The sequence below is a fragment of the Colius striatus genome, chromosome 1 (genome assembly GCF_028858725.1).
Source record: "Colius striatus isolate bColStr4 chromosome 1, bColStr4.1.hap1, whole genome shotgun sequence".
NCBI lineage: Eukaryota > Metazoa > Chordata > Aves > Coliiformes > Coliidae > Colius > Colius striatus.
This window is the reverse complement of record NC_084759.1, coordinates 122,341,650-122,368,316: the sequence shown is the minus strand read 5'-3', so window position 1 is coordinate 122,368,316 and position 26,667 is coordinate 122,341,650. Positions and strand designations below refer to the sequence as shown.

The 26,667-nt window shown below is 38.8% G+C and overlaps 1 protein-coding gene across 5 annotated transcripts in view; it reads right to left on the bottom strand.

Moving 5' to 3' along the window:
* The window catches only part of GTF2E1 (general transcription factor IIE subunit 1), a 55,666-nt gene extending 29,051 nt beyond the window's left edge, over nucleotides 1-26,615 (bottom strand). Inside the window, exons 1-3 of one of the 5 annotated variants that reach the window (XM_062005424.1) lie at nucleotides 26,532-26,612; nucleotides 23,542-23,698; nucleotides 17,274-17,751 (exon numbers count right to left, since the gene is read on the bottom strand). In XM_062005424.1, coding sequence (XP_061861408.1) covers nucleotides 17,274-17,721 — 448 coding nt within the window. In that variant the 5' untranslated portion in view covers nucleotides 17,722-17,751; nucleotides 23,542-23,698; nucleotides 26,532-26,612. Of the gene's footprint in view, nucleotides 1-17,273; nucleotides 17,752-23,168; nucleotides 23,344-23,541; nucleotides 23,699-26,025; nucleotides 26,072-26,485 lie in introns of those variants that run through there. The other 4 variants (XM_062005436.1, XM_062005414.1, XM_062005445.1 and 1 more) reach the window with 4 other exon arrangements.
* Between the last annotated feature and the right edge of the window lie 52 nt (nucleotides 26,616-26,667).

Here is a 26,667-nt window from a genome sequence, read left to right as displayed (position 1 = left end):
TGAGCTGCACTTTATTTTCATTTTATCAGTATGAACTAATGAAGAGTACCACCTGACATCTGGTATTTCACAGCACAGGCAGATGAAAGGTTTTACAGTTTCAAACTGTGACTTGAAAAAGAAAATAACAATATCCCAGGCTTTCAGGTTTTCTATGACAAAGGTGGAAGTTTGAACTCACAGTCTACCTAGATTTGTTACTAAGTTACTTAGGCCTTTCATGTCCATCATTGCAGTAACTTCTAGAGTCCAACATCAATAAATTTTCTCCTCTGCTCTACCTTGCCTCCTGGAATGCAAATATTTTTTAAAATTCTAACAGAAACAGTATTCCCTATTATTTTTTAAATATACTTTTTTACACAGCAAATTTACATTAAAAAAGAAATTATCTTTCCACTTGCATCAAGGGTGTTTCCTTATTTACACAATCACAATCCAAGACTCTCTCTCCATCACTTTTGCATCAGCTTTCCTTTTAATGAAAAACTCTGACTTTCCTAAATATTTTCAAATTAGTTTTGCCTCATTCACAACAATCTAGGGAATGAAGCAATTTGTTCTGGTTCCATTTGAACACACAAGGATCAAGGGAAGTTTTGTCTTAGAGCTATGACTAAATGAGGCAAACAGAGAATAAAAACAAAAGCAAAACCCCAAACCACAGAACCTCACTCTGCTGGCACCTGCACTGTACACTTGCTACACTAAGAAGAGCAGAGCTTTTAACCGGAAGCAGGCACAAAAGCAATCACTTGTTTCCATTGCAATCCCCAACCAGAACACTTTCAATTCTCCTTGGGCACAAGATGAAGAAGAGGACTACAAAGTTAGTGGCATCCTCTTGTGTATGCTCCAAGGAATACCTTTCAGCTAGTTCATCATGTAAAAATCACAGTCATCTCCATTTAATCTTTTCATTGTCTGCCTGATGCACATCCAAACAGTGATACAGGTCAAAAATGCAAGAGAAATCTCTCTTCATTTCACAACAAAGTATTGAGTATTTATAAAGGATTTACTTCAAGGTCAAGGAAATACAGACAAAATATTGAAGTGGAAGCAAGAAGAAATATTCAGATTTCTTACAAAAGCAGTCAGCAAGAAATCAAGGTACTTCATTAAAATTTAGTCCACTAAAGAGCTCAAATCATGCCCTTTCACATTCATAAACACATCCAAAGTCTGATTTTACCATTAAATAACAAAATGGTAATATTTTGAATTAAAAAAACAACAATTTCCAAGACAAAGATTCTCTTACTTGGCAAGTGCAGAGTCCTGTACCTTGGGAGGAACAATCCCATGCACCAGCACAGCCTGGCAGTGACCTACTGGAGAGCAGCTCTGCAAAAAGGGACCTGGAAGTTCTGGTGAACAGCAAAGAAAACATGAGCCAGCAATGTACCTGCATGGCCAGGAAGGTCAATGACATCCTGTGATGCATTAAGAAGACTGTGGCCAGCAAGTCAAGGGAAGTTCTCCTCTCCCTCTACTCTGCCCTGGTGAGGCCTCATCTGGCATATGCAATGTCCCAAGAAGACAAAAGTGGAAGAGGCAGTAAAGCCCTGGTAGAAAACACAATTGGGTCAGCAGTTAATAAGATGATGTTTACTGAAGTCCAAAAGCATCACACTTTTTATATTATCCACCCATTCCTTAATTTCTGTATTGCCTGCAGAAGACTGGTTTGAGCCTTGTAAAGCCACCTTCAGATTGGCAGATTAGGTATAAAAACAGTATGTCATATCACTGGTCAGACCCTACAGTACTAGGGTACTTACAAGGACCTACACACAGGAGATTGAAGTGAGTGCCTATGCTTGAGACTATATTGCTAGAGTTATTCTCGAACAAGGTAAATTCTGAGTAAAATATCAATTTCAAGTTTTAACTGTTATAATATAAAAAGAAGCAGCATATCACAAAATATACTAAAGGATTTTGCATCACAGCTAACAGCAGTTCCTAAATGAAGAGTCATCACAAGTTGAGGAATCAATGTTTTGACACTGAGAAATTGTACAGCGTACTTGTAAGCAGGCCCTACCATTACCTTAAAGAAAGTGACTTCTTTAAGACTACACAACAACTTTCAAAAAAAAACCCAAAAACCATAACAAGCCAGCAGATGCATATTTGATTTTTTTTGTCACAATTCTGACACAGGCAGTGATCTGAGAAGAAAAAATACCCTACATAAATGAATTCAGAGACGATTTCCAAGACCGATTTCCTGTCTCTCAGCATTCAGAAGCTTACTAGGTCTTAATGCTCCTTTCAAAATTGATTATAAACAAACATACGGACATTAATTGCAAATCTCTCAGCTCTCACAGGGAGTTTCAAATAGAAAGCCTGCCGTGCTGTTTACTTGCTTTTGCATTCCCTCTCCTTAAGTACGCACTCATGCTCGGTGCCACAAATGCTTCTACTGGAGCTAGCAGAATTGGCACAACTCCAAGATAAATTGCCATCTTGCTGTTAGAAATGCATTGAGCACAGATTTAGCTTGTATTATACCAGATTTGACATGAGTGAGCTAATAAATTAAAATTCAAATAAAAAGGGGTTAAGAGAAACAAGCTCTTATCCCTTCACAGGTAGAAGAGCAACAGTGCATTAATGAACTTGAATTTGTGATATAACTCACCACCTGTACTCTGAAGAGGGAGAAGCAGGATATAAAAAAATCATTTTTTGTGAATGATAATAAACCCCTTCAAATCTAGGAGAGAAAGACAGAAGAATCTCAGAAGTCTGTGAACACTTGTTTATAATTTTGTCTTCTACTTGAATATAAACTGCAAAGGTGACATTTTGGAACAGTGCTGAAGCCTGGCCAAGACTCTGGTATTTCTGAGGCAGTTCTATTCACATGGGATACAGAGGCTCAGCACTGCTCAGAATTGGAGACCTGCAAAAACACTTGATAAGAAAAATTCTGTTTTCTAACTATTTCTATTTTATCAATCTAACTAGACAAATAAAGTAAGCTTGAAGAAAAAGTGTTAAACATTTCCCATTTTGAAGATGGAGAAGTGAACTCGTAAGTCATAAAGCTATATGATCATGCATGTGGTAGAGGGTGATCTCTAGAGCTCATGACCAGTTTCTGCTGCAGTATCTAAATGACGGTGTCACCCAAGGAACATCTAGAAGGATCCAAAAGTTGCACGGTGATGTGGACATAGATCAAGCTCAGGCTTAGCCCCATCTTCTTGAGTCCCACAACTGAAGCAATTTGTCCCTGCATTAAACTGTAACTACTGTAGTCTTGACAACACAAGGCAGCAAATCCTTAACAATCAAATTCCTCAATGTATACTATAGATTCAGATTATGGTTAGTATTACATCTTGGAATCAAATACTAAACCTGCTAAGAAGTACAGCAGCTTTCACTGCTTGAAAGCATCGAGTTCTTGTCTGATGTTTAAGTTACTGCTTTTTGGAGGTCATTACCTTTCAGGTCCATGTAGATTAACATGAAACACCAAAGCATTTACCAGTGGCAAGACCCTTTGCCAAGAGAAAGGACTACAGGCAGGACTGAGAAACTCATGCCTCAGCAAAAAACATTACAGTCTGGACACCCAATGTTCAGTTATCACAAAAATATTTGGGTGATATTAAGTAGCTTGACTGCCTGTTGAACATACACAGATCTCCTGGAGTTAAATACTTCTAAATCCCAGAAAGGTTCAGGTCAAGCACAGAACCAGTCTAAAACTTCAGCAAGATATCACACAGAGCAGCTAAGGATTATTTCCTCTTCCTTGAACAGCTTCTCTGTTTACAGCAATGTCTTTATACATACATACATATGTCAATTAGGACTGTTACTGACTACTCCTGTGAAAATGTGATGGGTTGGTGTGGCGTTGCTTGTGCTTGGTAACAGGGGGAGGGGCTGCAGTGCTGCCCTGGTAAACAGTTCTTGAAACTCCCTCTGGTTCTGAGATGGACCTGCCTCCAGATGAGCCAACCTGGTGCCTCTGCTATTACTATTTGAAAACAGAAATCTGTAGTGTTTGGGAGGAGGTGGAAGGATCAGGCAAGATGGAGGTAGCCACGCAGACCCTGTAGTCAGAGGAGGAAGGGAAGAGGAGCAGCACCAGATCAGAGACACCCCTGCAGGAAGAGAGCAGCTGTCCCCCAGTGACCCACAGAGGGCAATGGCAGGACTAACTGTTGCCAGCAGCTCTGGGAGAAATCCATGCTACAGTTTTGGAGACCCCATGCCAGAGGGAGTGAGTTTTGGAGACCTCAACCCAGAGGATGCAGAGAGGAGTTGCAGTCCTTGGGATGAACGCCCGTCAGAGCAGCAGCAGCCCAGGCAGGGCTGCCCAGTGTGTGAGGGACCCCACACTGGAACAGGGAGGAGCAGTGAGGAGCCCGCCTGCCCTGAAGAAAGACAAGCAGCAGGAGCCATCAGAACAGCACTGACTGCACCCTGAATCCCTGCAGAGGAGACACAGGAATCAGATGCCTGAGCCTGGGAAGAGTGAGGGAGGAAGGGGTTCTTAAAGGGGTTGGTTGTACTTTTCATCATTGCCCTACTTTGTTTTGTTTTGGTTGAGTAGTTCTGTTTATTATGGTTTTGTTTGGTGGTGGATTGAGTTTCATTTTCTCTCCCAAGTTGAGTAGTCCTGTCTGTTTTGCCCAGGACTATAAATGGCCAATGAGCCCTCCCTGTCCTGAGGGGGCTCCAAAGGCCCTTGGTACTTATGGCTGATGGTGGTCCTTCATTCTAGATGGGCCTAAACCACAAGAGAAAAAAAACCTGCCGTTTTGTTTGTTTTGAAAATTTATGTGGTCTGTTACCAACAATAATCATATATTCCTGTAATCTTGTTCACAAAGCAGGAAGAACCACCAAGACTGTCATCTCTCCATTTTAGCTTGAGTGAAACATCATAAATCATCTAATCCTTTGTCTTTTATGGTCAAGTCACATTCTTGTCCTCCACTCACTGTAAGATGCTACATCTGCTCCTTTTCAGGCTTGAGGGTAGTAGACAAGCAAACCCCTTTTTAATCAGTTTCACCAGCTCAGTGCAATTATTATGGAAATTAAAAAACAAGTCTCTTTTCTCAATTCCAGTGAATTACATTAAGAAATTGCAAATCTTTTTTGCAACTTGAAACTACAGTGTTCAAGTATTCCCACAATCACCAATGTTAAGAGTTTGTATACTCGAGTCATGCTGTAAAACTGTTAAATGCATTTATCTGTTTGTCAATGAGATAGTTTTCAGAAGCTTGTACTCAGTAAATTGGATCATACCATTGCAGGCTAACAGCAAAAATAATCTAGAAAAGACAGTCTGACTTAGCTCCACCTTTGACAAACAAAGGACTTATTAGCCACAGTCCCCATCGACAAGCCAGAGAATAAGACTAAAACTATTAGACAGCCCAGGAGGAAAAAAAATTTGACTGCAAAGAGAGAAAATTCTTCCATGATGCAATTTTAGACTGGCATTATCAGAGTGATTTTATATTACTGAGCTCTCTCCTGTTCTGCCAAAGCAACTGCCTGTTTCCTTCATACGCCAGATTTCCTTTAATCTTTGAAGACAGGATGCTGTTTTCTGACGAAATTCTTTTCCTGGCCATCCCTGGTGGAGGAAATTAAAAGGCTTGCCAATCCTTTTGAAATGCAAATCTTCAAGTAGGTTTCATGTCTCTTACTATTGTTTCCTCTCTCTGAAGAACACATGTCACTGGACTGTTAACTTATCCTCTAAACTGAACATTGTCTTGCACTTTTTCAGTCCCCTTATTTCTCCATTTCCTCTTTACTTCTCCCCAAATCTCACATATTTTCAAGCAAAAAAAAGCTTCTTGCCTCTAGATGGCAAAAAAGTTTGATCCTCCAGCAGCAAAATCATTAATTCTCTCATCTGCATAGCCAATATGGCTCAATAGAATTTCTTTTTTTTCAAATATTAACTATTTCTGTTACCTATTGAGACCCGAGGAGAATAAATATTCAGCCCAAATCCTCTTTCTCATATTATTAACAGAAAAATTCTTCATCTGCCCCTTATTCGAGAGCATGTGCAGGGGAATAACACTTTAATTAAAAAGGAAGAACACAATTAGAATGAATAAGCACACAAACCAATAATCTAATATATGCCAGGAGAGAAGATATTGAACCTGACTCTCCCAGGGAGCAAGGAAGTGTCAATAGTCTAAAAGACCTCTAGCATAGTTTTGTTCTTTTGATTCAATTTCAGTACACAGTTATGGGGTTCAATGCAGAGAGAAAGATAATTACCTCCAAAACTGAAAGATAAAAGTTTTTGTATCAGGACAAAGCTCTTCAGATAAAAACGTCTGTGCTGCAAAATATTATCCTGAATTCAGTAATGAGGGCTATATTGAATCACTAAAATTGTTAAAGTAAGACTGAAAAAATATAGTGAAAAGAAATATTTATGAGGAGCTTTGTATTAATGGAAGTAGAGCTCACAGGGCTTTTTTTTCCTCTTTTTAGGAAGAGAAAATTAGAATTTTATACTACTTGTCAGCAATAGGTTATTATCAGTAAGAACTTAGAATCTAATGTCAAACTTTCAACAAATCCAGGCAGGAATTTTAAGTTTCACAGCTGATAATGGATTAGCAGCATGCTTATTGATACCTTATTTTTGGCTTTATTTTGTAATCAGACTCCAGGGGAAAAAAAAGCAATTAATATATTACCTATATGCATTCTCAATTGAACATGTTCCTTGGAAAATATGTTTAGCAAAACATTTTTCTTCCTTCAAATATTTCAAATACAAATCTGTTCAACACTGGTGTTTACTGCAAATTCTCCATTTTAGATGTGCAAGTTTTGGATATACACCAGCCTATCTGCACTTCTGATTTAAGCAAGCAAACAACAACCAAAATCTAGTCTGTGAGCAAGGAAGGACTTCCTAGAATTCAAGAGTTGCTTTGACATAAGCATGTGTATCAAGCCACATTTATGTAGAACCATCAATGGATGGATTCCTTGCATTGGCTGCCCATAATGTGTCCACATTCAGAAAGATCATTTCTGAGATATTTCAATTCATAAACCTAACCTTTTTTGAATGCACAGTAGCTTCAGACAGTGGAAGATCAAGCTCTTTTGTAGCTTGACACAAAGCTAACAGAAGCAAAGAATACTTGCTTCTCTTCCTAACTTTGTAATCTACTCAAATCTCTGGACAAGTCTCCCAAATGTTGTGCCTACATTTCTTCATATACTATACTGACATTACCTTTATCTACGACACTGATGGGCACACAGCTTTACAGCAGTTGAACACTCTTGAAAAAACTGCTGTCTAATCTCTTCGCCCGAAATATCATACAAGACAGAAGCAATCAGCAACTTGCTAATAAAATGAACTTAATATTGTTTTGAATTTGCGATTGCTATTGGTAACTTCAAACCCATCCACCACATTTAAGAAACAGGTTGAATCTGGCAGGGACAAAAATAGTTGTTATTCTTGTAAATGAAAGAAAGCAGATTCTATGTGCTGGCAGGGCACATGTGGATGGCAACTCCAAAAAGTCTATGTTTGGCATGTAGGGGGATGGTGTAAACTGCCAGCTATCAAGCCTTTCCATTAGGGCACCTGCTGCAGTTTGACTTGACATGCTCCTGCAATCAACTTCACTCTCACAGTACTTGGCTATTGTGAAAACTGGCTAACAGAAACCATCCTCATTGAAGCCCCTGCATCACAATTGATCATCTCACTATAGAAACACCATGTTTCTCACTCATTCATAGAACTATTAATTTCTTGGTAACTGGAAAACTAGTTTGAGTTGACATAACAGAAAGAACAGTTTTTTTTCCAGAGAGGAAGATGTTAATTTTTCAGACAATGTAATAGATTAGCAGAAAAGAGTACTTGTCCAAAGTCACAGACCAAGGTTCAAATGTACACTTCTTGACTAAAGAAACTGTGCATTAATAGGAATCAACTCTGACTTTCAACACACGACAGTACAATCATGCCTTCAAAGTGTGAAAAGCTAAATGCAAAAAAAAACCCAAAAAAACCCAATCCAAAAAAAAAGCAACCCAAAACCAGCCCTCTCCCCAGAAATCGCAAAATAAAAATGCATATCCCACGCCCACACTAACCTAAAAACACTTTACCAGACTGGCAAGAGAAACATGCTCTTCCTGTGTTTTATTGTCCCTCAGGAGTAAGAGATTTCACTCTTCCTTGCAAGGTATGGTATAACATTTTACCTTTCGAGTTGTTACAATTTCTGCAGGGGTTGTACTTCCCATCCTCAAAAAAAATACTTGGACTGAGCGTTCGAAGCTTTATAGTAAGTCAGAACCCCTCATTGAACTGGCTTCAGCAAACCATTCTGGACAATCTTCCTTAGTCTTCTGGAGTTTGTGTACAGCTTAATATATACTTTTTATAAGTTTTCAAGACTTCTACATCTACTTGTAGATAGTCGTGGCTCCCAAAAGACTTTTTCAGATGGGCAAGAAGTTTCTGTTGTGTGCCTCTACACAATAGAGACAGACACATCTCTGGTACATCCTAGAGGCACACACAGAAAAAAAATTGAAAAAATTCTTAAGTAAAATACTACCTCTTGAAGAAATACCAGACGACCCACAGATACTTTGCCCTTCCACTTCACCCTCTAGAAGCTATGAACAGTTGAAGGAAGGCTGACTGAACATACCTAATGAAGCTTTTCATAGTAAAGTCCCTGTTACCATCAACCTTACAAGGCTTACTTATAGATTTGTGAAGGATTCATGCAGATGCTTATTACATTTTGCTGTTACTTCATTGTGACTAGCCATTTTCGACCACTATGATTATAGTATTACCATGCTATCTCATCAGCTGTCAGTCAACACTGACAACGCAGCAGAACCATGTGCTGTAAGGCATATTTCAGTACACGATGAATACACTTGGGCCTCTAACTTCTACCTTGATGGCACTTTGGGAGAAAACACCATACTGTATTAACTTTGATCTTGACTTGAAAAACAGAAAGACACTAGCTTTTTCTGGCCAAGGACCAAGTACAGCTATACAAAGATGGTCCTGGGGCCCACTCAGCAGTTTAAAATACATTTTTCTAGAGTACTGTATGCGGTACAAGGTAATAAGCATTCAAGGTCCTCTAAGGGCATAACAGTGCTGCAACTCAGTGGTGAAATCACAACTTGATAACAGCCTGCAATGTATATGTGCAATTGCTTATATGTATTTATTTCTAGGGTATAGTTTAGGTAGCAAGCTACAGAAAATTCAAAAGATATTAACTGAATTTGCTTCTGCATCTCACTACAACATTAATCTGCATTTCATGCTGCAGTTTCCCCTTCCTGTTGACCTGGGCATGCAATTAGAGAAAGGGAGCAATTTAACATTTAATGTCTTAAGATAAAAAAAAAGCACCATCACCTTTTGAACCATTTTCTATTTTCTAGTGGATAATATAGTGGATTAATTATAGTCACTTTAGTGTGCAGACCAATTTTAGCCCAACTAGATTAAATATATCACAACAATTTTTGAGCAAAGACATCTCTTTTGCAAAGGTAAATGAAATATTAAAAAAAAAAAAAAGGACTGCATGAGATGCACATAAAACTCTTGACAATTCAAAAGTATGAGATAATTTAATAGATATTCAATATAAAACTGGAAGAGAGGAATACTTTCCTCTTCTCAGTAAGAGGTATTTTTGCTCTAGCTGATATGCACAACCTCGACAGCTCTGGGCTGACAGTTCTTCCTCCTGTAGATAAATTAAGCCAGACAATAAGCAGAGAAAGACAAAGCTGGACAGAGGAAATATCTAATGGAAGATCATTAGGAATTAAAGAATTTTTTCTTTTTTTAAACTTCAACCAAGAAGAATATGCCAAAATACCAACTGAGTCAACATACTATACCTCAAATTGCATTCAATAGCAGAAAGACTGCAACACAAGAAACAGGATTCTCCATGAGCTCCGACCCCAAGTTACAGATATCCATGCCTAAAAGGATGACACACTTTGCAGATGGCATTACCAAGAATGCAGTTTCAAAAGAACAGTAAGTTACTACAGTATAAGATAGGAATTCTGCAGTCCAGCTTTCATCACTGAAAATGGCTTAGCAGTACTCACAGACTTTAAAGAGATCATCTTGCTGTTATCTATTTCAATTTGCAAAGCCAAGAGAAAGTTGAAGCGATAACCTTTACTTGAAGGGCGATTACGTCCTGCACTTCTAATAATAAAATGTTCTTTGCAGAAAAAAAAAAAAAGGTATCAATACTGTAAGTTGGGGCATTCATTTATCAGATACTTTTTTTTAAATCTAAGAGGCAAAGCACATGAGCCAGAGGTCAATGTGGACTACAGAGAAGCAACTAGCCAGCACTCTACAGGCAACAGCTTTTCTGAATTAACCCAGTGACTTATAATCCTCTGGTCTGATGTTCTGCACAGCACAAGCTCTAACACTACCTTCACCTATTTCTCCACCAATCTAAGAACTCCATGGTTAGACTGGATGGTTATCTTTCAGACAGGGTGTCCAAGCTGCAGGGAATGAGTTCAAGTTACAGACGTAACCTACACATCCCTTTTAAGTCATTCTAAAGAGTATTTTTACTTTTAGAAAAACATGCATTAATTCTGCTACGTTTTTCTCAATTTTCCCTTCCCTGTGGCTCCAGGTCTTATCAAGCTGAAACAGAGCAAAGATGACAGGAATACTCTTGGAGCTTTTGCCAGAAATTTGAATAGAAACAGAGAAACTAAGCAGAGCATGGGCAGTTTCCTTCTGTTGGTATTTGCCTAAAGCTCTCAGTGGCAGCACTGACAAACAAAATGTGCCTGTAAAGTCAAGAAAAATCATGCTGATGGGTTTACATACACTTGGAAAGCTAACAACAATAATTAAAAAAGGAAATCTTCACAGAACTTGAAGTTGTTCAAAACAGAAATGCTCTGAATCCTGAAGGGAAGTTTCTGGTCTGCCAATTTACAAGATGACTTTCTAAGCCCTGATTTTGGATGATAAAGAGCTATAAATTGTTGTAGCAGTAATATCACATAGCACGTGCATATGGGTACATGGCAGACAAAGCTATCCAGGATGCTTGTTCTGAAAAATCATTAAACCTAAAGAACAAGAATCAACAGCATAAAGATCAAAAAGGATTGACTACATAGTGTGAATATATAGAATGAATAGCTCTAAGTTATTTTTTTTCTAATGGCTGGAAGGGACAGAACACTAAAAAGAGATGTACCAGAAATGGACACGAGAGCTTCACAAGAAAAGGTAAGGCAAAAAATCAGGTAGAAGGGGAAATATAAGAAATAATTAACAAAACAGATAGGACAGGCTCAAAAATAATTTGAATCAGATGAGGAAAATTTGAAACTATTGTATAACTTGCCCGAGGAAGTAGAAATTCAAAATAGAAGACAGGTGTGTTCTGAATAACTCACAGGGGATGAAGTGAGAAGCTGAGCATTCAGAAGAAAAGGCAGTAGCTCTAGAAGTCAACAGATAAGATAAAAGCAAAGAAAAAAGAAAAAAAAAAAAAAAAAAAAATCAAAGACTAGTCAAACTTCTACTCTCAGTAACAGGGCCCAAACCATACAAACAGTCAGCTGCATACAGGCTGTGTGAATGTGATATAACATGCCTTGTGACAGGTACAGAAAACCAGCCTCTGAACACATTATGTGCAATTCTGTTATGAAGTACACAAATGATATGAGGGGCCGACAGTAAAACAAGTGAGGTTAAAGCAAAATTCAAGGTGTTGTTTTTCTCTTCTAAAAAACTGATACTGCCACCTTCAATCTGTTCTTGTCAAATTAAACTCCGTATCAGCACACAAAATAAGAAAGAATTCCAATACACAATACGTTACTATTGCAGTGCATCTTCAGGAATAATAAGATAGTTACATACAAAATCATTCACCAAATCAAGAGCAAACTGTGGGAGGGCAAAGAGTAGACAAGTAATTAGCTGCTATGATTTCCAATAATAACAAAGGACTCCAGTGATTACTAGTGCAATTAGGAACATCCCAACAGTGTCATCTCCCTGATTCATGTTACCCACTTATCTTCCATCCTTTTCTTTCCACTGTTATTCATGTCTTACTTAACTGAATGCCACGGTGAGGTCACAATGTATAGATGTACCTAAGAGAGACCAACTGTAATTAGTGTTAAAACCAAGATTTTTCTTCACAGTAACAGAAGTGAAAGAAATGCAAGACTGGATAAAAATTGTATGGCAAAGGCTGAGGAGAACAGAGTAAAAACTACTTCACCCAGCCTTATATTTCTTTCTAACATCAAATTCACCTGCCACACTGGTGAGTATCCTGATACAGTTTGGTATTTAGAATACTTAAGGAGATCCAGGGCTGAATAACAGTGTGATGCACTGCAGGACCTCATTTCTGTCAATCCTTCAACTCCACCTCCCCTTCTCCCTTTTGCAGTTTCTAGTCACACACTTTCTTTCAAATTGACCTTGAATTTGACAGTCAACTCCCAACATCACACTAGAGTTACAAATATGATTAGGGTAGGAGAACAAGATCCATCAGAGACACCTTCCCCAACCAGAACCCAGCTAATCCCGCCACACAACACAACTCCACGATCGCCATTTCCAGCCTTGTGACAGTCAGTGCATCAAGCACCCCAAGCCCAGGGGTGCAGCGCTATGAACGCAGCGCCCCCTACTGGGACAGACAACGCGGCTCCAGCTCTCCTTGCCCCCACAGGCCACAAGACAGGCCTGGCCATATTTCATTCTCCAGGGGTTTATTGTTTCAAAAACAAAAGTCTAATGAACATGATGGTATCACGTTATTTAGATTGCTCTGCAATTTCAAGAATTGGCCTACAGAAGCCGAACTTCTGTACTTTCTACGGTTAAAAGCAAAGAGAAGCAAATCCTTCCCACAGGCCCGTGTAAAAGCCTAATATTATCAGCATCCTCTCTCTCTAGGTGAAAATCCTTACCTCAGTTTTCACTGGCAGCCCAGGTCTGGGAACAAATGGAGTTCAGCAGTGTTATTCACAGTACACATTTTACATCTGGCTTTTCTTACCGCTATTCAATTAAACTCTCTCTTCTACATCCCTGCCTCAAGAGATAGCCCTTGTTTAGGGGAATGGCTGTGGCTTTTCACCTTCATGAGGCTTCATCGCAACACCAGCTGCATGCAATTGCTCGCACACAGAACACTGATGAAATATCAAAGGCATAGGCAGATAAAGCAGACAACAGCAAAAGTGAAAGGCAATGATCTGCATTTCAAGTGCTTATATTAGGATCTTCTAGGAAAACTACAATCTTTTTCCCTTCTCAGTCATCCCATCTGAAACACAAGACTAGAAATAACAATTTTAATTTATACTGCATTACTGGTTTTCTTTCTGTAGCTCTCAAAACATTCACAACACTGGTTAAGTCTATTCACTGTAACAAGCCAGCCTGCATAGATTCTCATCAAAGGCATGGCCAACTCAATGAGCAAACAGCAAATCTGCAATCTCTTGAATCATAAAGTTCTTAGCTTTGCTACAAGTTCCTACTGCAAACTTTTGCAAAATAAAAGCATGCTGTGTCCAAGCTGTCTAAGTTACTGTTACTGCTTCTTTGGAGGTAACAGTAAAAACTGCCACTGAGGAGAAAGTGTGCTATCTGGAGATTTGTTCCAGCTTTTTGTGTAGAGCACATGGGGCTAAAACTCATGACCTGGACACACAATGCTTGGAGCTGGTAGGCACTCACTGGTCATACCACCAGGTAACTCCTCCAACAAAACGAGTATTTCTTTTCACTTTTCAAAATATTTCCTTATGAGTTAAAGCAACAGCAACATTTACATTTTTTCATCACCTTGAATTTCAACATATGATAGTTTCTTTAACATTACACATTTCCTGTCCTTGAACTTCCTACAAATATCAGATATTATTTGTTCAACCTCTGACAGTACCTTAAGTTTTTTGAGCTTTTTTGGGTTAAGATGTTTAATGGCAGAAAAAGGGATAGAAAAAAAAGTCATATAATGCTTGTAAAAACAGAGAGATAACACTCTCAAAGTAACATTTATACCATTTAAAATCCACATTTTAAATTGCCTTAGTGGCAAACTTGGTACTCTATTCAAACATTTTTCCAAATAAATTTGATTAACAGCAACCAAAGCACATCTATACCTATCTGCCCTGAAAACATATTCTTGTTACCTATTATTTTCTCTCAACAGACATTTCCACCTCCCAAAAACATCAATAATGACATCATCTGATTAAAAAAAAATACCTCAGCTTATTTGTGAGTAATTTTGAAATAAGCTAATGCACACATCTGAAAAAGCCTCCATTTGACAGCCAGAAACCCATATGAAACAGCTTTCTGCTGATGCTGAGACCAGACATAGATACTGTGGTAAAAATTAAAGAGCACTACAGAATCAACTTATGGACAGGCTCTTCACATGCACTCAATTCACAAATTTTGACAACACAACTACAGGCATGAAGAGATTCTGGAAACCATCTTGTCATCACTGATAAAGACAGACAAAAGCAACAATCTCTTCTAATCCTCCTTTTACTCTACAACTTCTCAGAGTTTGCATTTGAGCTTTAGCTAGGGAAGAGGAAAGTGAAGCAGAAGTAAACATAGGACATCTAAATCATCTCCAGTTTTCAGTGACAAGGACAAGAAGCAAATAGTGAAGCAGGATGTGTCTTAACAACAGATAACAGATTAGCCTAGACTCATGCAGAGGATGTCTTCCATGCTCTGCCTGCTCCATGGACTACCAAACTTTTGACCTACAGGTCTTTTAATTCAGAAAATGTTATTAACATGGCTGCAGATCAGGAGCAGCTCAGGTCAACTGTGACTGAAATTCATGTGGCTTTCAGCTACCCTTCAAGCAGCTGTACTGCCATGAGTTTCAATGAATGGAAGAGGTTTATGTATAGTGCTGATAAGGGCTAAAGACATGCTTGGAAAAAGACAGCTATTCACTGTCTAATTAACCTTGCTCTTTTACATGCCTTGCCCTTACGAGCTCCCTCTGTGTGGGATGCAAAGGTGTCTCAGTTCTTTTCCAATATAGAATTCCAAAAGAGCAGGGTACATGCACAGACAACACAATTCACTGCAATATAAAGCAGCCATTCTTAAAAAAAAAATCAAATAACCAATCAAACAAAACAAAAAAGTCCCCAGTTACCTGAAACTGAAAGAAGCAGCTATCTTGTTTTTTAAAAAGTATGAGCCCCTCTTAAGCAATAATTGGAAAGCCCTATTCAAACTGGCATTTCATGTAAAAGCTCTTGGGAAACAACGTATCATTATGCATTATCTAGATGAAGCTATGATATAAGGAGAAACAGAATATACACATATTCTAGACAAGTATGTTCTTACTGAAAGTAAGTGAAGGTAAATTGACTATCTTGTTACGTGTGTTAATACTGACAAAAAACAACTGCTGGGAATTGCTGGGAAAACAGCATTCAACCCTTCCTCCATCAGCAAACTGCAAGGCACTCTGTGTGCCAGTGAATGATTTTGCATTGTGAGGACAGCCCGTGCCTGGACTGCAGACCTTGGTCAACCTTGGTTGACCTCATCAGTTCCTGGAGTACAGGACTTTCCATCACAGCCAAATCCCAGAAGATCTGCATCTCCTCAACAGCCAGTTCTTTGCTCTTGGAACTCCTCGCCAACACAGACTGGAGGATTCACCTGCAAAGTGTTATACGTCCCCTTGGGATGAGTGTCTCACTCCCAACTACATTTGTTCTCTCTCTTATTGAAGCAAACTGCAAAAGTGCTATTTTACTTCAACCCAACAACTACGACTGTAGCTACCGCAGACGATCATTACTGTGGAGAGCACATGTAGTTTCTACACTCTGTGGTGAGCCTAAAAAAATCTGTGCTAGAACTGCTGGTTTTGGTGCTCTACGAGGGAGCAACTTCTACTCTGAGAGCTGTGCTGAATTACAGCAACAATAATTATCTGACTTGGTGGATTCTGCTTCTCTAGTAATAAATACCATTTTCATGGCTGCTCAAGTAAAAAGAGTTTCACAGCTCTTGATCTTTAGAGGCAGGAAAGAGGGAAAACAGTAGGCTGAACATTTATTGGGTGTTTGCCCTTCTCCAAAGTAGATTAGACATCAGATGTAATCCTAGACTACTGAACAATGAATTTTTACAGTTTCTTACTTTGACATAGTGTTTCTGATTCATGAAAAAATCCTCATTATTTTCTGTCTCATGAATTTTTCTTTTATTTTTCTGGAAAAAGCAAGATCGAAATAAAGAATTCAAAGGGAAAAAATGTAAAAGTAAAGAAATTAATTCTGAAAGTAGAAGCATAACACCAAATCCCTGCTTCCTACCCTCCCTCCCCAAAATAATCCTAGGACAGACTAGTAAAATAGGATCTCATCAGGTACAGCTATTATTCCTTTTCTTCTTTGGCACAGAAGCACAGAAGACACCAAGTACTTGGACTGTTTCTACAGACAATGACACCCAGGAAAGATTCTTATTTCATATGCATGAGAGATACGCGCCTCCACTGAGACACGCACTCGAAAAAGAATCTTGTTTACTTCCAAACACAGAAAGTCTGTAATTAATTTCTTCTAACTTTTGTGAGACTGCTTTACACTGGGGAAGCAAGGTTGTGCAGTATAATGAACTGGCTAGAAAATTAAACAGCAACAACTCACTCCTTGCATGACTATCTATCTCTAAATTACTTTTTTTTTTTTTGCATACCATAGTCAACTACACTCATGTCCCCTCTGCAAATCACCAGAAAGTCATACAAGACCAGCTTACACTTGAAAAAGATGCCAGTTGCCACCTGACAGAGTGCTTTATTCAACCTTGAATTTTATTGTGGTAAGACCTCAATTCTCAGTTTCTCTATTGTTTCTCGTTCAAGCATTTGTACAAGCATTTTACCAACACTGCTATTTGTACAGACTGTGTAAGAACTACTGCATCCACTACCAAAACAACTATCAGTGAGACAGGAAAATACGACAGCGTAAGTCAACAGCAACAATTTACAATACTTTTGTATTTACCACCTGCAGAAAGAGAGTGCCACCTTTCAAGAATTGGCCTAAGTGACTATTTCCTTGAAGTCCAGCACTTAGATGAGGAAAGAAAGCAAGAGCATGCTTTTACCCAAGCTTACCTGTCCTGGGATCAAATAGCTGGTTGGCCTCCAAGTCTGTGAAAGTGCTGAAGCAGATGGGGCATTTAAAAGAGGCGCGATTGGTGGAGTCTCTTTCATCTGTCTCAATCCTTCTCCTCATGTGGTCCAGCTTGTACTTCACCACATTAACTAGAAGGCGGTAGTTGATGAAGTAGTAGTTATGACGGGTGGTTTTGCCATCTGGCGCTGTCTCTACCCTCATCCTGCATTTGATGAACTTATCTCCCTTGAGGGTGTTGAGGACAGCTCGCAACTGCTTCCTATCAAATTTAAGGAGCTCTAACATGTCCTCTTCCTTCACACAGGGGTTCCTGATGAGAATGTCCAGAGCCAAAGCATGTTCAATGCCATAAAAGCCACGCACCACATATTTGGCAAGGCGTTTGAAAGCTGCTGGGACCTCAGTGAGGACATCCGGGTCAGTCATAGCAGGTTCAGATGTGAAGCTTCATGTATTCTGCAATAAAAACAAAGTTACATGTATCCTTAACTAGTATTTTCAGAAGTTTTGATCTATCTCAGGGCTTAAAAACAGGATGGGGTGTTTTCCATCTCTCTTTTCCAAGCCCTCTACTGTCTCCCTAAGGTATTAATAATGCCAATGCTACAGAAGCAGAATTAGGAAATGCTACCTCTTGTTCATAATAAAATTATAGAAAAATTAGAGCACACAAGAAATTGTTACCATAATATACAGCAGAATCCAATTCTATCCACTCACAGACAACATGGCTGTAATAAGAAAGCTGTCTTGAAGCTGAGGCCCAGTAAATAGCTTCATGATTAGCTAAGACTTCTAGCTTGGAAGAAGGAAAAAAAGTCTACAGAAAGAAAGGTCCTAAAACAGCCCAAGAAAATGGAGTTTTATGAATCCATTTAATGTCACTTGATCACATTATATGTAGTATTAATCCTTGGATATCACTGGGCAGAGACATTATATGAGGACAGCTTGCTAGTACAGACTGGTACACATTGAAGCAAAAGCTTCCAGCTGCACAATGAGGAGAGACAGACTTTCTCTTTACTTTCTGATAAATAGACCTTAGTCAACTGTCTGCAGTATGAAAACTGTTAGCGCTACCAACTCCTACATCCCAGACTACTTCAGCTTTGATCTTAGATGAGCAAATAGGTCCTTCTAAATGACAGATCCTTCATTTAAAGTGTCTCACATTCATGCCTTGGAAGCACAAATGAAATTAAAAGAAATCAATATTTAGTGAACACGAAGAGATTATATGTTTAAAGTATTCCAGAAGTATTCCAAAGAAGTATTCTTAAGTATCTTCTGCATTATTTATCCTAACTTGCAATCCTGTCTGTGACAATAATTTAAGAAATAATGTATTTTCACTTTATTTTTATTCACCCCAACATCAAATGGCAAAATGGCCATGACAATTATATGCTTCTGTGGCATATATGGGATCACACATAGGATCGTATCATACAAGGAATTCCTCATATTGTCACCCCTGCCACAGATGTAGCCACAAACCAAACCCCAGCAGACAATTAAGAGCAGTGGCCTGTCTGAAGCAGACAGTTTTGTCAAGTGTAGAGAAAAATGAAAGGAAATAAATCCATACAGCACAGAGTAAAGGTTTTCTATCACTTCACAGGCTGGTTTTGCACATTTTCCCTCTGCTCTTTCTAGTCTGTATTTCTGTAGGCAATAAAAAAAGAAATCCCTTCCCCTCCTAATACATCTGGATTTCCATGTACAAAAGGTTCAAGGTCAGCAAGAAGTATTAGAAGTGCTTTTGAAATACTCATTCAGGGCATTGTGCTTCCAGTTAACTTGAAATAAAACTTTGAATAGACTTCTTCAATGAGACATCTATGCTGGTTTAGGATATGAAGAACTATTTCTTAAGCAAATGCTTTCTTCAACTGAAGAAAAATCCACACCTTAAGCTGTGGTTTGATGTCATTGCTAAGCAACTCTTATCTGTGAACTAATATAATAAACAGGAAAATTCTGCCATCTCAATTTTCACTTCCATTTGATGTTTCACACACTGCATACATACCTCCCCAGTATTCAAGTATCAAACAAAGTAAAGAGGAGTGTGACAGCAGAAGAAAGGATCTGAATGAGTATCCAATTTTCTTCATTGCTATCATAAAATCTGGAATAACATCCTTTTTGACAAACGCCATTACAGAACTTTTCTGTATTTCCTACACTAAAACATCTCCCTGAAACCACCAAACTCTACATGTAACCAAGCAGCTGATGACTCACTACCATCAGCTAAGACTACTCAAAAACCTGTGATCATTTATCACAGAGGCCTGCTTGCATTTTCTTTTTTTTTAATAAGAAACACTGTCCTCTCAAAAAACTTCAAGCAACGTTACCTGTTGAAGTTTTACTTCCCTCCAACCCCTACTTTCTTCTACAACCAAGGAGGTAGGCTCCTCCCAAGGTTTACAGTCAGCACGCCTGTAAAGCAATTAGGCCATGGATCCTAGAGCTTAACAGCAAGCAAATTAAGACTACCCTGTCTTTTCTTTCTTTCAGGCACAAATAAAAGTCACTTTCATTCTTTTAAAATGCTTCCCTCCCTGAGCTTTTCTTTTTCTCCAACTTAGGACTAAATGGGCTAAATGCTATTCACAGTGTTCAAACTGAAATGAACTGAACAACAACTCTGGACTGCTGGCATGCACGCTGAAAATAGCTTACAGAAAAAAATGCTTGGATGTCCAGCTCCAGCTTCCCTTCAAGGAAATTAAATTATGTTTATCATGGCATGAATTACCCATGAAACAAGTACTTCTAGAGCTAGTTATCCTTCTTTCATATTCCAGATACATAATGATTTATTCTCACATTAGGGACAGTTTTGTAGAGCTTTGCATTAAAGGCAAAGCATTAGCAATAAAGGATGTCTCATCATGAGTTAACCATACTGGATTTTCGAATCACTAAGTCAGACCAAATCTGAATACAGCCACAGGATACTGTCTTTTAAAATTAACTTCATTCTATGGTTATTTTTATAGTCTTCTAGTCACTTAAAGATGAATCTTGCTTTTGTCTGTACCTGTCAGCAACATACTGATACTCTAAAACGATGTCAATGCAGAAACTAGCCTGAAGCCTTTGTATTTTTTCAAATTGTTTAAATCTTATTCAGAGTTTAAGCACAGTATAACAGTAAAGTAAAGATAAATTTTAAATAAAACCTGTCACTCTGGAAGATATTTAAGAAGTCAAATTCTGAAGTCAAAAGTTTTTCAAGTGTTGATCTCTAAAACAAACAACAAAACTTTTCTCTCCTTACCAGTTCACCATTGCCTAAAAATTCCTTGCAGAAAAATTTAGCAATGCGACTTGCAGTGGGCACAGTGACCTTTAGAACATCAGTAGTGATTAAAAAAGAAGTGTTTTTAAATAAGCACATCTCACTCTGGATACCTCATCTCAGAGCTGATATAAAGCATTCTCTCTGTAGTTTTCCACGGCCACTTGCAAAAGAGCTTTAAGGTACAATTTCCTGAGTAGTGCACTCAGACACCTTAAACTGAGACCCACAAGGGACCAATAAATAAACCCCTTCTAAAAGTATTTAATTTTCTCTTTGTTTTGGCAATATTTAATATTTCTTAGTGTCAATCATTAGATTTTTTTTTTTCACCTAGTGAGATAAGGAGTTTTTACAATTATTCCTTCTCTACTGGAGATATTTGGTGATGTTCAAATATTCTATGTTCTCAGGTAATAGCGGGCATTCTCAAAACATCACAAACCACTCTTTTCCATTAATCTCTACTTCAAAATTTGATTGATATAGATGAAATTCTAAATCCTGTAGAAGACAGGCTTTGGAAGAGACAATCAACTGACTAATGTCAGCTTTAATAGAGAAGGGGGGAAAAAAAGGGAAATAAAGCCACTCTTGTCTTTGTCAAGCTTTGCTACATGGAAGTCAGCTATTATCAACAATGCTGAACACAACTAACTTAGCTCTAAAAATGAGCTGTGTTCAGCAAATATCACGTTTTATATTACACTGAGGCCTAATGCCAAAGTGCTCAAAAGCAAGGGCTTGAAAAAGATCTGTATGGTTGGATGAAGGGCCTATTTTATGTCATCATTCTTGACAATCATGTTTTCATGTAAGCTATGCAATATAGAACAACAGCACATATCAGGAGCCACCAGGGTCTAACAAATTGTTTCTCTAGAAGCTGATACAAGAAATCCTGATGAATCCCAGGCTATAGCATATGAGCTGCAAATTGTTACCACTGTTCACCAGGCAAGAAAGACAGTGACTCAGCTCACAAGCTCTAAATCCAGTACCACAGGAAAACCATCTTGAAGTTCAAAAGCACGAGACTTTACCACTGCATCCATGTGTAGCAATTTCACCTTCCATTCAAGCAGTAAGTCAAGCCTGAATTAATTATGTGTGCAAAGAAATATAACGTCTCCTAATAACGTCTGAATGGACATTCATCTGTTTCATGATAATGTCTGTATTAAACTTAATAATGTATGAACATCAAGGGATATTGTCAGGGAAAAAAAAAATTAAAAAAACCCTCAAAAGATAAGCAGTGGCTGAGACACATCACTACAAAGTAAGCACACCTACAGCACCAATAACAAAGCACACAGGATGATACTCAGAAACACCCAAAAGTTTCAAAATTTAAACATGGGCTTTATTAAAAGAGATAGTTAGTGGGGAATTGTTCTAGGTAATTACATAAATACAATTCAATATTATGGGTATGAGAGGAAAGTATATCTGTCTATGTTATCACAGTAAGACAGTAACCCTGAACACACACTTGTCTTTTCAAAAAAATTGCTCTAAATATAAGAATAAACATTAATGTAGCAATGAAAAACAACACTGGGAAGAAAGATCTACGGTTAGACAGTACAATCAGATCTGTTCGGTGAAGAAAGTCAGGGTAGAGCCTGCAAAATGGAGATCATACCTCAGGCTGAGTAAAATGCACAAGAAGTAGGTCTTCAGCATAACTAGACATTGGAAAGAAAATCAAGAGGCAAGCAAGTGACTGCAAAAACACCGAGTATGATAGAATCAAATACCATATAGAAGCCAGAGCTGGGAAAACAGTTGGTCAGGACTTCCCTGATGCAACATCAAAGCAACTGAATTCTTCTATGTACAAAGACTCCAAGAATTATTTTTCTAAGTCAAACAGGAATTGTGCTAAGGCTGTTCAATCTGTTTTTCTTCCTGCATTTCCCGACTAAAGTCAAGAAAAAAGATAAAAAGTGCTAAACAGATGACACCTAGAAGCCACAAGGCAGAGAAAACTAGAAGTACAAGTTATGAAAATACAAGTCAGTGAATTAAGCTGAATTTTTATCCAATGATGTAGATGAACATCATCTTGTTTTAATATGTAACTTTGAGACTTCTATTAATTCCACTAGTAACTTTACCTCAAAAAAAGGTAAAAAAAGAGAGGAATTCTCACTGTTCATATATTTGACAATGTAAACATTGTAAAAGTGGGATCTTGAAAAAGGAAGCAAGCTGCTCTTCAGACTCATTTTAGTATAGAAATCTTTTATATAACACTCCAGATCTGTTTTGGAAGAAGACCTGGAGTTGCTGGGTTGGCTGGGAACCTAGGTCTACCAGATATACTGTTAACACACAGAAAGGTGCTTCCTGTTTTTCCCCACATCTAATTTAAATTGTTAGTGCCTTTTTTTACTAAATCTTTGAGACAGTTTTTGCTGCTTTGTTTGGAAAACGTTTCTGCAGGCTTCTGCTGTAAGGTATTTTTTAAAGGAAAAAAACACCACTGACATAAGTTTCTTCAAGAAAAATAATTAAAAAAAAACCCAAAATCAGATTTTGAGTCCCTCACCTACATATGTGGCAAGTATGACAGGCTTCAGAGAGACAACGTACATCATACACTACTCCAGCGCTCACTTGTAAACACTGGATCCCAGTTTTGTAGCCTCTCACTGTAATAAAATTTCAAACTCTGTCTTCCTTCCAGAAGATGATGAGGTTGAAAGGGGTAATTCTGAATTTTCCTGAGAGGGAGGGTAAAAAAACTGCAGTAGGAAAATGTTATCAAGATATTAAATATCTGTACAATATAACTAGACACCGCTTGTCCTATCCAGAAGTTGAAAAATGGGACAAAATCTGCTATTTTAAAATCTGCTTTTTTTTTTTCCTTTGTAGTGAGAGGATAATCTGTGCAACACATCTTTGCTATCCAGAAATACCTTTATCACACGTCAGTTGCAAACCCAAAGTCTTCTGGCATTTTATCAAAAGCTTACTGAATTCCATTCCCTGGAAACATCACGAACAATGCTGCTCAGTCTTTCTCCATCACTACATCTTGATGAGAAATCACGTATTTTCATTGTTAGACCTGTCCTGAAGCATTTAAAGGAGAAAAGAACAATCTGCTTTCACTCAAATCCTGCTTTCTTGTTGGCATTCCATAAACTGAATCCAAGAGGTCACAAAAACCACAAAAAATTCCACTTAAACATAAGAAAAAAACTATTTCACTGTGAGGGTGACAGAGCAGTGGCACAAGCTGCCCAGAGGGGCTGTGGAGGCTCCTTCCTTGGAGGTCTTCAAGATCCAGCTGGACATGTTCCTATGAGACCTGATCTAGGTGACCCTGCTTCTGCAGGGGGGCTGGACTAGATGATCTCTAAAGGTCCCTTCCAACCCCTACCATCCTGTGATTCTAAGTATCAAAGGGGTTTTTTTGTTTTTTTCACTGAAGATGAAAAGTTGTACTGTGACTGCACATAGAAAAAGCTAAAAAGCCTAGCTGAAATTAGGATATTTTTACTTAATTTCTCAAGTAAAAATATATGGAATTACACACGACAAGGTCTGAGCATGTAAGGTAGGAATTGAACAATGCAGGCTCAGGATGTAATTCTTAATTACATTCATAATCTATGCCTGACATAAACAGCACCAAGAGGTCAGTAGCACTACCTATGTGCACGTATACAAACAGATGGAATATTCAGAAGTACTTAAATGCACGTTAGCATTAGTGAACTATTTACAGTGGTAGCTGTAGAAAAACAAAATTAAGCATGCTGTGTACAGAAGGACAAACTTAGCGGCTAGAACAGTAAAGGTACGGTTTCCTAATACAGTTTAAGTCAAATTATACCTTCCCTCCCAGCCTTCAGCTACAATCCCCTTCACACTCTGTGGTGATTTTGCCTATTCATGTAGCAATGTGATTCAAGTTGACAAAAAGTGAAAAAATAACATGCCAAAAAAAGTAGGATATTTTAGAAGGAGGGCAAGGGGAAAAAGTTAAAAAAATTAATTATTCATGTTACCAGACTAGAGTCTACACAAAGCAGGGAGAAGAATGCATGGTTAAGGATGTAGAAGAGTGAGTTTTCACTATGTGATGGCAAAGATGTTAAACTGACTCAACTGTAAACCTCTAGAATATTACATTGAAATCCACTCTTAAAAACTCCAGAACAGTCTAACCATGGATATGTGAAATTCTTTCAATTTACACTCTGATTTTGAAGTATACTAGCAGAACATACTATTTAGGAAATATCTTGGCATTAGCCCTTCACATAATGAAGTTGTAAGGTTTGGGGTTTTGTTTCTAAAGTAAAGGAAGTGAGACTGTTTCTCACAAATATCAAGCCTAAGAAGTCACGATTATACTGAAGTACAGTGGGCTTAACCCCAGCACTCCTTGTTAAGTTTCTGAAAGGAAGAAAGCAGTAATTGTTTTTTGTATCCTGAATTCAATGAGAGCTGGCACACCACACTTCTCATGACAGATGATGTGAGTGGTACTATCTGGCTTTGAGGAATTCTAGAAAGAAGCAAGACAAAGACTTATGAAAGCATTAGATCCAGAAAAGTTTTAGCGCATCAGGGTATAGCAAAATAAGTGTCTATACCGTGCAAGTAAACAATAGAGAACAGTGACACTAAATAACAAGACCAGATTAGCATTAATTCACCCAGGTTCTTGTTTAGAAGAATTACCTACAGCATCCTGTATGAAAGCAAGCTGTAAATGATAACGTAAAGGAAGTAGAAGGGAGGAAAAAACTCCCATCATTCCTTATTGCTGCCAGAAGGGTATTTGCTCCTCTTCCAAGCACCTGGCTCTGCCCTCTCTCACATTTTCTCTGGCACTCAGGAGACACTCCTGTACAGCAATTTGCATCATTAAAAGGCAGAAAAATGCCTTTTTTTTTAACTAGGTTTTTCAACAGTTTAAGCAGCTACTGGAAAAATATGGTAAGTAACAGAACCAGAAGATGTGGGAGAATGCCAGTGTAGGGGAAAAAAGAGGAAACTCCACCTTTTGTGGCTGAAAAATCTTAAACTACCTATATTTCATTAAAATGTACCTGAATTATTCACTGATGAACATCCTTTTCAGAATACTCATCTTCCTTACTCATCCCGAGTCATCTGAATTGATATAAGTAAGACAGTTGGACCCATTTAATAGCTTAGTGCCATTATGAGATGTGATATTCACCTGCTTCTCAGGGAACTAGCAAGCTTGTGAAATCACAGGAAAATACACAAAAAAAAGAATCATCTTAGAATCACAGAATGGTAGGGGTTGGAAGGGACCTTTAGAGATCATCTAGTTTTGGCTTTACTGTATTGAGTTCAATCAACAGTCAAACCTGGCAGGAAAAAAAAAAAAACATGCTAGATTTGACAGTCTCAGTTACCTCTAAGATTCACATAATCTCATAACTTCCTTCAAATTACAATTTGCACAGACTTCATGGACTACTGCAGCAGCTTTAACTCCAAGTAAAGGAGAAGACCCTTTGTGCTATCTGCACAGCTGCCTATTCCCTACCCACTTTGGGGTGTTGAGTTTTCAACGTCCCATTGTATAGGCCTCTGTGTAGCACAAGAGATTTGAGGGGTTCAGCACTATCTCCTGGAAAAAAAAACAAAAACCAACCCAACAAAAAACCCCACAAACACCACACAAGGCGAGGCAGACGGTGTGGTCTAGTGCCAAAGGCGAGGCGGGGGAGCGGGGCAGCGGCCCGGCTGGACAACGTGCGGGGAGCGCCAACTCCCGCAGGCGCTGCCGGCGTGCTCGGCACACCGGTGGCACGCAAAAGGACTGGAGGGACAGAGTGCTGGGCCGGGGTGTTCGCGGGCCGCAGGGGCTACCTCGGGAGCCGGAGTGAGGGAGAGGGTGCCCAGGGCCGGCACTGACCTGCCGCCGCTTCCAGCTCTCCTCGCTCCGGCCGGTGCTTCCGGCGGCTCCGCGAGGGCACGGCACGGGCGCGCGCACGCCTGCAGCGTCAGCAGGCCGCCACGCGCCTCGCCCAACAGCGCTCCGCGCGTCGCGC